At 50.7% G+C, this 17865-nt stretch overlaps 1 protein-coding gene across 1 annotated transcript in view; it reads right to left on the bottom strand.

The window, feature by feature from the left end:
* LTBP2 (latent transforming growth factor beta binding protein 2) overlaps nt 1–17865 on the bottom strand; it is a gene marked incomplete at its 5' end in the record, with an annotated part of 94206 nt that overhangs the window by 51561 nt on the left and 24780 nt on the right. Inside the window, one exon of the mRNA XM_080679759.1 lies at nt 748–938. Coding sequence (XP_080535885.1) covers nt 748–938 — 191 coding nt within the window. The remainder of the gene's footprint in view (nt 1–747; nt 939–17865) is intronic.

Raw genomic sequence — 17865 nt, 5'->3', positions numbered from 1 at the left:
GCAGTTGCATCAAATTGTGAATATACTGAAAACCACTGACGTGTACACTTTAAAATGTTATGTGAATTATACCTCAATTTTCAAAATGGAACAAAAAAATGAAATCAGCATGGTCAGGGGTTGAGGTGAAGGGGGCACTGTGCTTGTGGTGGGCAGGAAGGGAGGAAGGTAGGAGCTCTCCTGGTGGTGCAGGCATGTCCATGTGCCTAAGGGTTGGGACCTGGGAAAGTGGGAGCAGTTGGAGTAGCTGCTCTGGGGAATGGGAGAGAGTGTCCAGGCACACAGGGAAGGATTGTTAGGCGGTGACCAATCATGTGCGGAGGTGTGAATCCACAGGGACCGCCGGTGGTCTCCTCTGGGAAGCAGAGGACCAGTTATAGCTGCTAAGGAAGCAACTGGTTGGGTTGGTCCATGAGGTTTATAGGAAGGATGAGTTGGAAGGGCCAGGGCCATGGAGGTGAGGTTCATAGCCGGACATGAAGGAAGTGAAGACAGGACAGGTGACAGATGGGGCAGAGATGGAGCAATCAAAGTCTAAGGGTCTCAAAGGGACAAAGCCCCAATCAGCTAGTTTGGGACCCCTGGGGCCTGGCACTGGACAATTGTTTATTGACTGGCTGAGAGGACGAGGGACAGGTGACAACTCAGCCCTTCAGTGAGAATGGAGGAGATAAGCAAGATGGGGAGAAGAAAACCAAAGCTTTAAATGCCCTGCTCTTCTAGGGCCCAAAGACAGGGCATCCTTACCCCAGGGGGATGACAGGTGGTCCAGATATGCTGCCTGCTGGGCACCATCCCTCCGCTCAAGGCCTGGTCCTGCGGGCAGGGCATTGGAAGTCAGCTGGCCATTGGCTGTGGTGGCCGGGTAAAGTCTGACGGTCCGGGACAGCCCCACGCGCTGCTGGGAGGGGCGGGTCTGGCTGAGCTCACTCAGGCTCCTGTGGAGACAACCAAGGCACAGGGGTTTGCATTGAAGAGCAGTGTCGGTGAGCAATCCCTGCTCAGGATGCCCACCCTCACCTGCACCAGAAGAGTGCTCTCTCTTTGGCTGCCAAGAAAATGAAGGTGCCCTAGCAGAGGACTGCACTAAGCCAGCCAGCTAGGTCAGTGGGAGTGCCTACCCATATGTGGAATAGCCAGGCTTTGGCTGGGTATTCTGGGCAAGTCACTTAGCCTCTCTGGGCCTCAGTTCCCTCGGCTGTAAAATGAAGGTGTTAGACTGGTCCCATGTAGCTCTAACATTCTGAGTCTTTGAGACGCTATGGACCAGCCCCTGCCTCCAAACCAAGTCATGTGTCTACCCACTGCCAGTTCTTTTTTTTTTTCTTTATCCTCACCCAAGGATATGTTTTGAGAGAGAGAGAGAGAGAAGAATATTGATGACGTGAGAACATCCATCAGTTGCCTCCCTCAAATGCCCTGACCAGGGATTGATGTATGGAACAACACTCCAACCAACTGAGCCACCTGGCCAGGGCCCTCTGCCCTTTTTTTTTTTTTTTTCCTTTTTTTTTTTTTTTTTTTTTTAAATCCTCACCTGAGGATATTTCTTCAATGATTTCTAGAGAGAATGGGAGGGAAGGAGGAGGGGGAGAAATAGAGATAGAAACATCGATGTGAGAGAGACACATCAATTGGTTGCCTCCTGCATGTACTCCCACCAGGGCTGGAGAACCTGCAAGTGAGGTATGAACACTTGACTTGGAATCAGACCATGACCTCTTGGTTTATAGGTTGATGCTCAACCGCTGAGCCATGCCAGCCCTCTGCTACTTCTTCTTTTTTAAATATATTTTATTGATATTTCACAGAGAGGAAGGGAGAGGGTAGAGAGCTAGAAACATCAATGAGAGAGAAACATCGATCAGCTGCCTCCTGCACACCTCCCACTGAGAATGTGCCCGCAACCAAGGTACATGCCCTTGACCGGAATCAAACCCGGGACCTTTCAGTCCACAGGCTGACGCTCTATCCACTGAGCCAAACCGGTTTTGGCTCTGCTACTTCTTAATGCAACCTTTCCAGCACACCTGTGTCATAGGTGCCCAACATATACACATTCACAGATTGATTCAGGGCCAGAACTTAGAATATCCCTTTCATTTATTTTATTGCAAAAATAATATAACAGCAATATTCAAGGAGAAAAAAAATGAATTAATCACCCCCACCCCAAAAGACCAAATAATTTTGCATATTTCTTTTCAACCTTTGCTCAAGTATATGTTCTTAACTATTGTCATCACCTATAGATTTTTCACTTAACATGCTGTCTCTGGTTTCTCTCATTGGAACCCCACGCTAATGGCCCCAAGATTCCTGAGCTCAAATCCCTTAAGGGCCAGCTAAAGACCAGCAGGGTAACCACAAGCTTGCCTGGACAGTACATCCCCATAATGATGTCACTTAGTTAAATGTGATGTGCCTACACCCTGCCCAACACTCTCAGGTGTTCAAGGCAATGGGAAAACAAGTGGGTAAGGGGCTCTGTGCCCTTCCCCCACCCACCTTCACCCTCACTGGTGATTCCACCCTATCCTATATAATAAAGAGGTGATATGCAAATTGACCATCACTCCAACACACAAGATGGCCACCTCCATGTGGTCAAAGATGGCCACCCCCATGTGGACACAAGATGGCTGCCACAAGATGGCCAGCAGGGGAGGGCAGTTGGGGGAAACCAGGCCTGCAGGGGAGGGCAGTTGGGGGTGACCAGGGCCACAGGGGCGGACAGTTAAGGGCGACCAGGCTGGCAAGGGAGGGCAGTTAGGGGTGACCAGGCCAGCAGGGGAGGGCAGTTGGGGGCAACCAGGCTGGCAAGGGAGGGCAGTTAGGGGTGACTGGGCCAGTAGGGGAGGGCAATTGGGGGCGACCAGACCTGCAGGGGAGGACAATTAGGGGTGACCAGGCCTACAGGGGAGGGCAGTTAGGGGTGACTGGGCCTGCAGGGGAGGGCAGTTAGGGGCAATCGGGCCAGCAGGGGAGCAGTTAGGCGTCGTTCAAGCTGGCAGGGGAGGGTAAGGGGGTGATCAGGCTGGCAGGCAGAAGCGGTTAGGGGCAACCAGGCAGGCAGGCAGGCGAGCAGTTTAGAGCCAGTAGTCCTGGATTGTGAGAGGGATGTCCAAATGCCCATTTAGGCCCGATCCCACTGGGCAGTCAGACATCCCTCGAGGGGTCCCAGATTGGAGAGGGTGCAGGCTGGGCTGAAGAACACCCCCCCGCCCCCGTGCATGAATTTCATGCACCAGGCCTCTAGTCTCATTTATAAATGGACTTTCATATGCGATTTTGCTTGAAAAGTACTCTGCTGCCAAAAGAACATTTAAAAACATCACTGTCAGGTGGATAGGACAGTTATAGCTACCATTCATTGAGCACTGATTCAATGCATCATCTTATTCATGTTATTTTATTGAATAATAAAAAAAGTAAGTTGCAGAACAATGTGGATAGTATGCTTCCAGTTTTGTGTTTTAAGAAAACTTCTCTCTCTTCCCTTCATCCCCCTAAAAACATTTACACAGGCATCGGAAAGGTCTGGAAGGACCTGTGAACAGTGGCTGCCTCTGGGGAATGCGGGTGCCTGTGTATGTCTAACTATTGTTCTAAACGTTATATGTTTCTATATCTGTGGAATTTTTTCAGTACAATTTTTTATAGAAAACATGCATCTCTATTTCTCCCAGCAACTCCATTTTATAGATAAGACAACTGGAGCTCGGGAAAGCATGGCAAATGTGTGTCAATAACGAGGATCCACGGTGGATTAGGATGGCTAATAGAGGCGTAGGAATTCAGATGTAAGAAAGACTGACACTTGAACTACCCATTCAAGAGATGGTTAGGAATTTTACAGTCAAAAGTGAGGAGCAAGACATAAGAAAATGTATGGAGGTGGGAAGCATGGGCCATATTTAAGGAAGAATAATGAACACTGTTAGATAAAGCACAGAACTGAGGAGAGGGGAAGGGAGATAACATCCATGCAGGGCCTATCAGGCAGTGGCCTGGTGTGTTTTACGTAATATATTATCTACTTGTCCAAACAACCCTATGATCAAAACCCTAGACTTGGCCAAAACCACCTTCAACAAAGTAAAATGACAAAATGAGAAAAATATGCGCAACTCACGTATAGAAAAAAGACCACTTTCCATAAAATATAAAGAGCTCTTACAAAAAAAAAAAAAAAAAGACAGACCAATAGCTTAAAAAAAAAAAAATCAGCAAAGGAATAGGAACAGCTCACAGAAAAAAATACAAGTTTTCCTAAACACATGAAAATTGCTCAATCTTTCTCATTCTAAGAGATGTGCAAATGGAAACTGCTCTGAGATGGCATTCTGTAATCCATCAGATCCGCAAAAATCCAAAAGTGTAATAATAAACTGATTTGATGAGATCATAGATTATGCCGAAACAGGCACGCTCAGGTGTTGTTGGTAAGGATGTAAATTGGTACAGCCCTTATGGACAGCAATTTGGCAAAGTCTACCCACAGCGCAGTGCGTCTATGCTTTGCCCCTCCAGTTACACCTCTGAGACTGTGCTGCAGATAAACCTGCTGTGGTGGATGCTGCAGGTGCCCAGCCCAGGTCCCCATGGCTTCTTCTGAGTCCTGCTCTAGGCTGATGGCAGCCACTTGACAGGCTCGGCTCACTATCATGACCACTAAGCCAATGACTGCTTGAACCAGAAGCTCCAAAGCCCCACCCCCTTGCCTCACGATGGGACCACTCTGCACGCTCCACCCTTAATCAGGCCTTGGCTTGATTTCTCCAGGACCAATTCCCACTTGGCTCTCCCCACCTGCCCATTCTTTTCTTTTTTTTAAATTTAACTTTATTGTTGAAGGTATTACAGATATCCCCTTTTCTCCACCCATTGATCCCTTCTAGCCCACCCCCGGCCCTGCCCCAGGCCTTCACCACATATTGTCTGTGTCCATGGGTAATGCATATATACATATAAATTCTTCGGTTAATCTCTTCCCACCCACTCACCCATGCCTTCCCTCTGAGATTTGACAGACTGTTCCATGCGTCTATGTCTCTGGATCTAGTTTGTTCATCTGTTTATTTTGTTCGTTAGATTCCACATATGAGTGAGATCATGTGATACTTCCACCTATCCATTCTGCTTCCCTCCCTCCCTTAGCTCTCCCCCAGTAAATCACTAGAATCCATTTCCCAGCTGCACCTCCAGGGGAATCTGACCTAAGACACTTGCAAATGTCAAAAATGGTGGATGGACGAGATTATTCATAACAGCGCTATTTTGTAATAATAATATTTTGTAAAGAATAGAAACAACGTAAGTGCCCTGCCCTAGGGGATTAGTCAACAAACTAGGCTACCTCCACAGGATGGAGTCATCCACCCTCAAAGCAGAAAGAAGCAGCCCCTTTATACCGTAGGAAAGGTCTCCGAGATGCAGTGGAAAGTGGAAGAACAGCCCCAGATCTGGCCCTCTCACTGTGTTTGTACAGACAGTGAAACAACAGTCACCTTTTCACATTTTTAAATGGTTGAAAAAAAAATCAAAAGAAGAAGAAGGATATTTCATGAGAAAGTGATATGAAAATCAAACTTAAGTTTCCATAAATAAAGTTAATTGGAACACAGCCTCACTCATTGTCAGAGGCTGCTTTCCCTCAGTGATGGCAGAGCTGAGGAATCGCAGAAACCATCTGCTGTTCAAAGCCTCAAATATTTACTAGCTGGCCTTTTATGGAGAAAAATCTGCTGACTCCCCGTGTGGGACATGTAAACTTTGGGGTAAAAATAGAGAAAATAAGGACACCTGTTGCATTTATTTGCATATTCTTAAAGCAACCTTGGAGGGATGCCCTGGGAAGTAGTAACAGTGGGAAGTGGGTGGATGGGGAATAAGCTAGTGTTACAGTGTAATGAATACTCTCTCTGCGCCAGCCTCTGTACCAGCCTCTGTGCCAGCAATGCACATCGCATGCATCATCTCATGTGGGCCTCTCCATACCGCTAAGAGTTACTCATTATCCCCATTTTACAGTCAAGAAAACAGGGGAGGGGTTTTCTACGCCTTGCTGAAGGTTGCAGAACTCCCAGGTACAGAAGTGAGGTGACTAAACCAGGTAAGTTCATCCTTAACCCACCCCAGAACTTTTGATTTCTTCATCACTGTTTTACAGATGAGGACATTGAGGAGTTAAGAAGACTAAGTCTGGTACATATGGGGGAGAGCCTGAAATGTGGGGGAGGGGTGCCTGGGCTGTACTGGATGAGTAAGGGGTTCGGGGAGAGGGGGAGATCCCTGGAGACTTTGGAGCAGCGCAGCCTCTTTCACTCATTCAAGAAGCACCTACTGAGTGCCTTCACATGCTAGGCACTGAGATCCAGGGATGGCAAAGACCGTCTTACTCTGCTTCAATGGAGGCTTGGCAAAGGAACCGGCATCCCGGCAAAGGTGTGGGGGCACAGTGGAAGCCACATATTAGCTGTGAGATATTCGTGGTCTTTAAGAAGGTCTAGGATATGATAGGATGGGCCTTTTAAAATGATGGTTACTCTAGTGAAAGATTACCTGGTGGTGGATGGATCAGATCAGGGAGGACTGAAGGCTCTGGTCTAGGCTACAAGGACCAAGGGTGGTACCCAGAGGAAAGCATAGATTCAAAGGATATTTAAGTCCTAGAGAATTCCCAGCTGTGGCTTAGACAAATGGGCAGATGTGGGGGTGGGGGGAGAGGGGGAGAAGGGGGGTCCAGGAGCCAAGATCCCAATGTAAGAGATCCAAGAAATGGCTCCATTTTTGACATGATGCATGTTAAGTGTCTCAAGATAGATCTGCAGATGGGAACACCCAGGAAGAGCCACTCAGGAGAGAGATGGGGCTGGTGGGGGCGGGAGAGTCAAGTGCAGAGGTGGTGGTTACAGAGTAAAGGAGGAGTGATTTCACTCAGGGAAAGTATGCAGAACAAACCACACTTCAGAGTTCCTTCCACTGTTGGACTGAGGCATTAACTCTGCGAACACATCCCAATTTCAAGGGAGAAACGTGTCAATGAACCAACTGGTCTCAGTTCTGAGTTACGTTCCCATTCATCCGTCTCTAACCTTTGGTACTTGCTGCCACTCGTCTGCTAGCACGCGATAAAACACACGAACAGGCCGTAAGTGAATATTAGCGGAAAACGTGGCAACAGCCCACCGCACTTCACTTGACAGCTTATTCTACTCGTGTATGCCCTTAGCCAGGTCTTTTCTTTTGCACACACAGACGACCGTCATAGTTTCTGCTAATAAAACTGTTCCCAGCTCTGATCATGGAATTAATTACATTGATCGTTTATGGTATTTCTTATGACTTCCAGGTGCTCTGACACCTAAACACTGAGAAATATAGGAGTAGAGAGAGTAAAGAACGGGGCGGGGAATCCTGGGAGCCCCCACACTAAAGGGGCAGGCAGAGCAAGAGGCTGTGAAGGTGCTGAGAGAGCAGGCAGAGAGGAAGGAGGGGAACAGGAAGAGAGCTGTTCCCAGCATTCCATCTCTGCTTCTGGCTGAAGGGGCAGAGCTCTCCTTCCCGGGACTGCTGGCAAACATGCCCTGGTGCCTCCCCGGTAGCACAGTCTCCCCTGAGAATCTGGGCACTAGCAAGAGAAGGGGGAGCCCTCACTTCTGTCCTCCTGGCTGGCCAGGCAGGCCTCACGCCCAGGCCACGGTCCGTGCCAAATCCCCAGGCACCCACAATGGTATAGCCACACATCCTGCCCCAGCCCCTACCACAGCCCTGCCCTGCCCCAGCAGGGAACAAGTGGGCACCCAGGCATGGTGGGGGAGGGGGAGGGGACACTGTGGCCTTGGCACAGAGCCAGGAGCCTGCTGGTTCTGGGCGAGGCAGAGCTTGAGGGCTGAGCAGGTGAGACCCAGCCGTAGCCATTGCTCTCCAGCCTCTGGGTATCACAGGTACCAGCTTGGTGGGTTCCCTGTGGGGAGGGGAGGGGAGAACTTGAACCCTGCCCCACTTGTCCTAGACAACAATAATGGACATTTACTGAGCACTAATTCTGTGCTGTGTGTTATATGCCTTATGTTATCTAACCTTCACAACCACCTTAGGGGCTTGGGACTGTTATTAACCCCATTTTTCATAAAAGAAAACTGAGGCACAGAGAGGTTAAGGAACTTGTCCAAGGTCATGTACCTAGATCTACATTCCAGTGGAACTTTATGTGTTGATGAAATGCTTGCTAGTCTGTGGTATCCAATCTGCTAAGCACTAGCTGCTTGTGACTTTAAAAAAAATAATAATATATATATACTAGGAGCCTGGTGCATGAGATTCGTGCACTAGGGGGTGGTCCCTCAGCCTGGCCTGCACTCTCTCACAGTCTGGGACCCCTTGGGGGATGTCTGGCTGCCGGCTTAGGGATCGGGCCTAAGCCGGCAGCCAGACATCCCTCTCGCAGTCCGGGACCCCGCGCCCTTTACTGGCAGCCTGCAGCAGAGGCGGGAAAGGCTCCCGCCACCACCACTGTGCTCGCCAGCCGTGAGTCCGGCTTCTGGCTGAGCAGCGCTCACCCTGTGGGAGCGTACTGACCACCAGAGGGCAGCTCCTGAATTGAGCATCTGCTCCCTGGTGGTCAGTGCAAGTCATAGTGATTGGTCGTTCTGCCGTTTGGTCGATTTGCATATTAGGGTTTTATTACATAGGATTGTTTTATTGATTTCAGAGAGGAAGGGAGAGGGAGAAAGAGATAGAAATATCAATGATGAGAGAGAATCATTGATCGGCTGCCTCCTGCAGGCCCCACACTGGAGATCAAGCCCGCAACCAGGGCATGTGCCCTGACTGGGAATCAAACCGTGACCTCCTGGTTCATAGGTTGATGCTCAACCACTGAGCCACACTGGCTGTGCCGCTTGTGACTTTTGGGTACTTGGAAGTGCAGCTTGTGAGACTGAGCAACTGAGTTTTACATTAAATTAAATTTAAATAGCTCCATGTGGCGGGGGGCCACCGAACTGGACAGCACAGTAGAGAAAATGGAGGAGCTGGGATCTGAACCCCGGAAGTCTACCTCGGCCTATAACTATTGGGCTAGAAGGTTCCCCTGACTGCCCTCACTGCATGCTTGGTGCTTGGGAAGCTTCACTCATACCCAGGCGCTTGGGTTCCCTGCTTTCCCACTCCAGGGGACCCAGCACCCTCCCAGCCTTGCTGTCCGGCCCCCAAACTGCGCTATCTGCCAGCAGATGTCAGCGGGGCTGTGGCAGAAAAGAGACTGGGTTCCCGAGGACAGGCCCAGCGCCATGTCACAGGGAGCAGGGTTCAGCCCAGTGTGAGGAAAGTCTTCTAAAGAGCCAGAGCTGACCAGTGACAGGGCGGCCCCGGAGAGGCAGGAACCCCAGGTCCTGGAATCATGGGCCTGTGTCCCTGTGTGCCACAGAGGGAGCCACAGACAGTCCTGCTTGGGGCAGGGCTGCAGACTGACAACTTCTGAGAGACCGGTGGGGTGGATGCTCAGTGGGCAGTACCCGGGGGACCCACCCCGCCTGCTGCCTGACACGCTGATGCAACAGCATCAACACCAGCACCATCACTCCCTGGCACCCTCCTGGAAGGGCCGGAGCCAGCCTCCCCCAAGTGTCTCCAGACCTCTCCGGCACTGATCCCGCTGTGTCCACTCCTCCAACCCCCCTGGCCTCACTGGTCAGCCAAGGCCCCATCCCGCCCGACCGCCTGTGAGTCACATCCCCCTGCTCTGAGATCCAGCTCTTCCTGCAGCCACACCCAGGTCTGAGGAGTCTGAGCTCCTGCACACAGGTCCCAGGGGATTCTCCAGGCAGGTGGGGAGGGGTGGAACCCTGGGAGAGTGTCTCCTGCCTGGACCACATCCTGCTGCTCAGGGGGGAACACAGCATCCCTGTTTCCTTGCAGTAAATAAGGCAGAGGTGGGCAGGAACTGTGCATATCTGGGGGACTCTTTGGGGGGCCCTGAGGCCTGGCCTGGGGCCTGATCCCCGCCTCAGAGCAGTCCTGAAGCAGGGGTGCCTCAGTCTTCCAAGGGTCCAGAAGCCCCTCTGAGCCTCATCACCAAGTGAGTTACAAAGAGGCACATGATAAATGGCGATGATTCCCCATCCTGATCAAACAAGGTGGTGGGAGGGCTGAAGCCATTGAACAGAATGAAAACCCAAGTCTGGGCCTATGGACACATGACAAGGGTTCTAGGAGATCAGAGGAGGAGGAGGAAGGAGAGGAGAGGCCTTTAGGCTGAGGGGATAGAGCTAGGATCACGTCCCAAAGCCAGGGAGAGCTTGGTATATGGGCATCTCACTACCACCAAACTGGCATGAGATGCCCACCTCCTGAACCCTTGAGTTCCCAGCTCATGGCCTTTGGTACCCCTCTACCTCAATAATATGCCCCCCACACACACATGCGCGCCCCCTCCACCCCCCCCCCCCCGGCCCCCCCCGCCCCCTCCCCCCCCCCCCCCCCCACACACACAGAGCTGAACAGGCCTGCATGATTGGATAGAAAACACCAGCCTGTGACTTCAGATGAGTTTAGCACCCTCATCAGGACAAGCCCATGTAGACAAAGGCAGCGAGGGGCCTGGCTCAAGGGTACGCTCTCGGGGGCTGGCATGCTCCTTCAGGAGCTGAAACTCAGGCCCCAGCATCACAAACAAAAGGAGATTTCTACGAGAACTGGGACTCAACCTGAGAAGCCTTCACTCAGTAACACAGCAGCTCAACGCTACCAACTAAGCATATGCCAGACGTCAGCGACAGGCCTTTTCATTTTGTATTTTTGTTAAGCCCTTTACACTTGATGCCTCACTTGATGAAAGCAGCAACTCTCTGCTATAGGGACTATCGCCCCCCATTTTTCAGAAGAGAAACTAAAGCACAAAGAGGCTGTTACCCTGCCCGGGGTCCGCATCCGTCTGCCTTTGGGGATGACATTCCCCACCCTGATGCTCGCCCTTGGCCATGACAGGAAACCTCGCCAGGGCCAGAAATAACCTTCAAGTGTTCTGGGCAAACTCAGAGTTCCTATTTACCACTGCTGCTTTTTGATGGAAACAAAGGCTCAGATAACCCCAAAGTCTAGGGACAAATAAGGGTGGGTGCGCTCATGGCACCTGTAAAAGGTGTCAGATGTATTTATGTATTTTAGTAAATCCTCCTGACTATTCTAGAAAGTCGTGATGTCATCCCCTCTTGCAGATGAGGAAACTGAGGCTTGTGAGGTTAAACCACTTACTCTAGGCAGCGTAGCTGTTAAGTGGTAGAGCTGAGCACCAAAGCCAGACTTGTCTAACTGTAAGACATAAATGATTTCACAATTCCTCCCTCACACACTACTGCCTGCGGTAGAGGCTCTGACCTTGACCCAAGAACCTCAAAGACAGAACCAAATGTGGAATCAATTTGTTTCCCAAGAGTGTGGCTTGGCTGAGGTCTCAGAAAGACACCCCCGCTTCCTCTGAGGACCAGATTCCCTCGAGAGGCCTCTGATGCAAACCCCCGCCGCCATTGGGTGCACCTGTGGGTGGACATGTTAGTCAGCAGGCAGGGCTGAGGCTGGGAGGAAAATGCAGAGGGGGTGACCAGCTGGGAGGAGAGATGTGGTAGCTCCAGAGGTTTTGATTTGCAGTCTTCGTTTTGCAAGGAATGGGGATTTTTCTTTTCTAAGCACTGGACTTCCTTGAATTTTAGACCTTTCACAAATATTTTTTTAGGAGAAAAAAGAAGAAAAAAAAAAACACACCACAAAATGCCTGTCACAGCTACTCACTTCCACAGTGACTCATGGACACAAAACCACAGCAATGTGCCTAACAAACGAACTATGTGTTTTCACATCTTGTTATTGGAAATCATTTAGCAATAGTCACTATGTCATCTGCAGACAGACAGACAGACGTGCATACACACCCCTCTGGGTCCTAAGCAGCCAATCTTACAACCATGGTCATCAGATGATTTTGCATTTAACCATTTTCCTTTTCTGGGAAATTATCTTGTAAGACTTAAACCTTCCTCCTTAGCCCCCCACCAGGGGTGGGGTGTGTGTATGTGCGTGCGCATGCGTGCACACAGGTGAGCTGGTGATTGGGGGAGGATAAGGAGGAATGCTGACATGTTGACTCAGCTCGACAAATGGAAACAAGTATACATTTCAGAGTCCCCTACTGTTACCATAATACAGCCCTGCCTCCGTATTCATGGTAGATTGATTCATGGGTTACAGGACCCCTCCTCACACATGCCAAAATCCATGGATGCACAAGTCCCTTGTATAATATTGTGTAGTATTTGCATATAATTTACACATATTATCCCATATACTTTAAAATCATCTCTAGATTACTTATACCTACTACAATGTAAACGGCATGTAAATGGTTGTTATACTGTTTTGTTTAGGGAATGATGACCAAAAAAACAAAAAGTCTGTACATGTTCAGTACTGACTCTTAGGCCTGTCATCGACAATGTAAATTTTTTTCTGACTATTTTCTGTCCGTGGTTGGTTGAATCTGTGGATGTGGAACCCGGGGATACAGAGGGCTGACTGTACCTCTTTATTTTGGTAAAGTAATTTTCACCCAGGAAACGTACAGTTCCTTTTCTGATGGTGGCAAATTAGTTAAGTGGTGGCAGATTTAAACATTGCGTAACTGGAAAAACTACTGGAAACATGCATCTGAAACTTCCTCCTCATTGTGAACAAGGGGTGAAACCTGATATATATTCGAAAACCTTGAGCTTAAAAGGAAAATTCACAGGGCCTGAAAAAACTCCATCGTGATTTTTGAGCCATGATCTCTCAGCACAGCTTTTCACCCACACCCCCACGTCTCTCTCTCTCTCTCTCTCATACAACCCTCCCCCTCCCCCCCCCCCCACCACCACCAACCAACCCAGAGGTGGCACTGACTGAGCAGCCATGGTCTGCACAAAGCCACCGGATGGGACAGACATTCCCTGAGGCATCTGAGAATGAGTATTAACTGTCTTTCCATTCCCTCCTTGCTTCATCTCTCCCTAACTCTTTCTTTTCAAACAAAAATCCTAGAGGATTAGGTCAGTCGAATGCTATGAGTACAGCCACAAGCTTGAAATGTTTGTTGTTACTATTTTTTTCAAGCTGGATGCTGGAAATTGCATACATTAATGTTTTAATGACCCAGCAAGCTCCCCACACATGGCCGTGGGGGATGCTGCTCCAGGCTCTGGCCAACATTCCACCGTTTCCTGAAAAAGACACTGGATGCCATGCCGGCCCCAGTCCTCTGCAGCTCCCACCCCAGGCTTGCAGGTCTGCACCTGTCTCAGCTCACCTGCGCTAGGGGCTGCTTAGCAAAATGACTGCACACATGGGTTCCAGAGTCTTGAGCAGAGCTGGGCTGCCTCACCCTGTCTCAGGTTCCCCATTGTGGAGTGGGGGCAGTAGGAGTCTCCTCCTCACCAGGTCACTGTGGGGCCTGGCCAATGTGCTGGAGATCTCCTACCTGCCCCAGCCCACCTGGGACCCAGCAAGGAGCGGAGGTATGGATCCCCCGGCTTTCTCCTGAGGGCCACTGCGGGTGGGCAGAGGTGTGTTCCTCTACCAGTCGTGGCCCAATGGCTGGAGCCACTCTGGGTGTCAGTAGCCCCTGCTCCCTGTCCCCTTTAGACCTGGAGGGTTAAGCAAGGGCTTCCTTACACAGCTACCCCTGGGTACCCCATCCTTTGTTGTTTCCCCTAATCCTGTCTGTGCCCTTGCAGATAGGCCCTTTATCAAACTGTCCCCACTGAGGGTGTCATCTCTTTCCTGCTGGAACTCCTGATAGAAAGGGTATCAGCTATCAAGTATTGAGCACTTAGCTATGTGGCTTAACACTTTATCTACGATATTTTCTTTTACTCTGACTGCAACCCTGTATTTTATGTTATTCTGTCCAGTATTCGTATCATCAGTGTATACTGAGACTCAGGGAGGTGAAGAAACTCGGATATAGGGTGCCCTTCCAAAATGTATACACGCACTTGGAATGATTATAAAGGCAGTGTTTACTAAAATGCACTTCATTTTCAAAATTGAGCTATGAGCTGCTACAGGGTGTATACATATTTTTGGGGACACCCTGGTGTATCAAACAGCTAAGCAGCAACAGAATCAGATGAAACTGAGGTCTGACTCATGACCCATGCTCTTAACCACGATGCTGTATTATTCCCAACATTAAATTAGGTGGAGCCTGTTAAGTGCTTCGCGTAGTAGGCCAGCTGACTCAATAATGCTCATAAATGATAGGTTAAAATAACAACCCTACCATGCTGAAAAACCCACAGTCCTCCGTTCTCCTGTGACATAACCCCAACCACAACCCTCGGGTTATAACCTCATTCTAACACCACACCAAAGTTACCCTAACCACCACCCTGTTGTGACATAGAAAGACACCTCAACCATAACCTTAGTCCCACGCAGTCCTGGCCCAAACATTCACCACTGTAGCCACAATTCTAGGCGCCCATTAGGCTGAGGCTAGGTCAGGGCTGTGGTGAGCACCGGGAGGCTCCCTGCCCCTCTGGTCCTGGGTGCCTGCCCCCATCCCAGTGGCAGGTGGAGCCCCACACCCACTCCATGTATATGCCATACTTGGGCTCAACATAATTGGCCACAAGACATTTGTGTAACATCCATTTCCAGGATGTCCCTGAGCTGATGACTGTGGTGTGGGGAGGAGAGGAAAAGAAAGGAAAGAGAAGGGCGGAACATCAATTACAGTGCCTGAAACCCAGAGCAGAGTGCAACGAGCCCTGTGGATGGTGAGGAGGAGGAAGGGGAAGTAGAAGAGGAAGAGGAGTGTAGCTTTCTCCATCACTTGGCTGCAGCTGTGGGCAGATAGGAGGCCAACAACTCCTGTGTCAGAGACTGTAGGGCTGAGGCCAGGGCTGGGCTGGGAGGAAGCCCCCCTCTGGCACCTCACCGAGGGAAGCATCCTGATAATCCTCAGCTCTGGGAGAGTCCTGAAAAAGGGGGTCATGCAGTCTTCATCAGAGATTTGGGGATTGTCCCGGGCCATCTAGGCCAGATGTCCATGTTCAAGCTTAGAGAGGGAAGAAGGCAAGTATGCAGGAAGCAGATACTACTTCCTTTGAATCTGCCCACTTGCTTTGTTGGGGGGAGCAAGAAGGCCTGGGTCCCCTTCTCCCCTGAGCACCCAGAAGCCTGAGCCTGGCATCTTCTCCAGCCCGGAGGTGAGTGCCCTGGGCAGAGCATGGCAGAAGGAGGAGGCTTCCAGGCTCTGCTGCACAGAGAGGCACCTTGGCCCCACCTTCCTCATGACCTAAGGGCCAGATTGCGTGCCCAGCTGCCTCTGCCCAGAGCCCATGTCTTCTTGCTATTCACGCAGGTACCTTACAGCCAGCTATGCCCTGCCCGGGCCCTCAGTGCCATGGGTCTCAGGTTTTGTTTTTGGGGTTTTTTTGCGGGGGAGGGGTTGGCGATGCACACATTAACACTCTAAACAGTCCCAGAGGCCACCTTCCTTTTAGAGAAACCTGGAAGGGGCCTCTGCAGCTAAACCCAGCCGGAGAAGATGGCCTGGGAGCAATGTGCTTTGTGGGGGACATGGGGGACATTCCCTTTGGGAAGAAGCCGGGTCCAGGGTCCCCACATACAGGTGCACAGGCTGTGTAGCGCACAGTCTGTCACAGAGACTATGGAGTGGTCGTTGTCTCCTGCTATCATGTCCAGTGACTAAAAGGTCCAGCACAGAACAGCCTGCCTTCCCCTCTCCCTGCGGGAATGGGGTGCTTCGGATGCACCCAGTTACTCCCAGAGATGAGCACAGTGGGCAGAGATTGAGCGCCAAGGGACCCTGCATAAACCCTCACGTGGCCCGTCTCCACTTCCAGAATTCTCCGCAAACCCAGGGTGCCTGCCCGTCCCGTGGGCAGTGAAGGAAGTTCTCACGGAGGCACAGGCCCTCTGCTCTTTCTAAAGCAGCAGCAGGGCTTCCGTGACTTCAGACCCGGGGCAGCAGCGCCCTTTCCGTTTGTTCTGGCTGGAGGCCCAGCATGAGCATCTCCCTCTGACTACTCCCTCCTGAGCCCCCCTCTGCTCCCTTCTGAGCCCCCCTCTGCCAAACCCGCAGCCCCAGAGAAGGGGCTCATGGGACGCCCAGAGATGCCACAGCCCCGCCCCAGACTCCCAGCACTCCGAAGGGTCTGCCAAGCCCTGCTCTGGCTGCCCTGCAGTCACTCTTAGGAGAAAAGTATGACCCCCGACCCCTACCCCCACCCCCCCTCAAGCCAATAGACACAGGGTGGGCGGGCACCCACCGGTTGGGGGCGTTGGGAGAGCCCCTTCCTGATCAGTGGCATGCGAGGGGGTGGGCTGAGTGCAAGCTCAGAAGGGAACGGACCCGAGACCACCGTCTCTGCTCCAGGCAGCAGCTGGGAATGCACTGCGACAGGGTGTTCATTCAGTGGCTACTTATTAAGTGCTTACTCTACGTCAGGCGCTGCTCTGGGAGCCCGGGATGTAGCTGAACAAAACAACGATCCCTGCCCCTGAGGAGCTCATACTGTAGTTGGGGAAAAACAGACAAAAAACATAATTAGTACATCATGTCATGTTAGAAAGTGGACAATAAAAAGAGAGCCAAACGGGGACTCTCAAGCCGGAGGTTTACAATATTGGATAACAGGAAAATGGGCGACAGCTCCCTCCGGGAAGGGGCCAGCTCGAGGGTCACCACGTACAGCCGCACGGGCTGGGCCCTGCACAACTGTTGGGTACCCGTCCCAGAGACTGTGACCTGAGGCACAGCTCCTGGTGTCTACAGTGGCTAAGGTTAGCCCTGAGGTTAAAACTTTACAGAGAGGAAGAGAGAGGGATAGAGAGTTAGAAACATCGATGAGAGAGAAACATCGATCAGCTGCCTCCTGCACACCTCCCACTGGGGATGTGCCCGCAACCAAGGCACATGCCCTTGACCGGAATCGAACCCGGGACCCTTCAGTCCGCAGGCCGACGCTCTATCCACTGAGCCAAACCAGTCAGGGCCTGAGGTTAAAACTTTAAAAAGAGGGCCAGGCAGGGCCTTGGTGAGAAGTTTCTCCTGAAAGTAATCCACTCGTGTATCTGAAGTGTAAGCAGATGCCTCAGCCCACTGTCAGGCCTGCTGAAGAATTACAATAATTCACAAACTTTTCACCCACACCATTTCAGTTCATCCTCACAACCTCCCAGTGAGGAAAGAATTATCCTTCGCATTTTACAGACAGAGACATTAAGGTTTAGGGAATGAAGTCCCCACGGTCACTGTGCTAGTTAGTAGCCCAGCCAGAAGCAAGATTGGGTCCCCTAATTCTAAGTCTTTTCAAAGTGTAGTCAAGGTCCTAAGGATTGGGAAATTCCAGAAAAACTCCAGGGGGCAAGCTTGGGGCTCAGAGTTATAAAAACAATCATAAAATAAAAATAAAAATAAAAACAATCAGAAAAAAAGACCAAAAAAAAAAAAAAAAAAAAAGACTAAGAAAAGAAAAAAAAAGACAAGAAAAAGGAAGGAAAGCAATCAACTCCCGGAGTCCCAAATCCAAAAGCTTGACTCAGTCCGGATTATAGGGTTGAGTCAACGCTGCAGGGAGGCACCACTCAGTGGCCCCAGGAATGTGTGACACAGCACCAAAGATGCGGCTGCTTAACCCATCGCAGCCTTGCCAGGGAGGACTTGAGGCCACACTGTCAGGGACAGCCAAGGTCTGCCCTGGTGAAAGGCATCTCATGTCCTTGTCACGACCTTGGAAGCGGTAAAGGGGGAATAAGCACATTTTCCCATGGGGGACACTGAATAGCCAAACTGGAGGC

Source organism: Plecotus auritus (assembly GCF_963455305.1).
Source record: "Plecotus auritus genome assembly, chromosome: 1".
Lineage (NCBI taxonomy): Eukaryota > Metazoa > Chordata > Mammalia > Chiroptera > Vespertilionidae > Plecotus > Plecotus auritus.
This window is presented reverse-complemented; position numbering and strand designations above follow the sequence as displayed.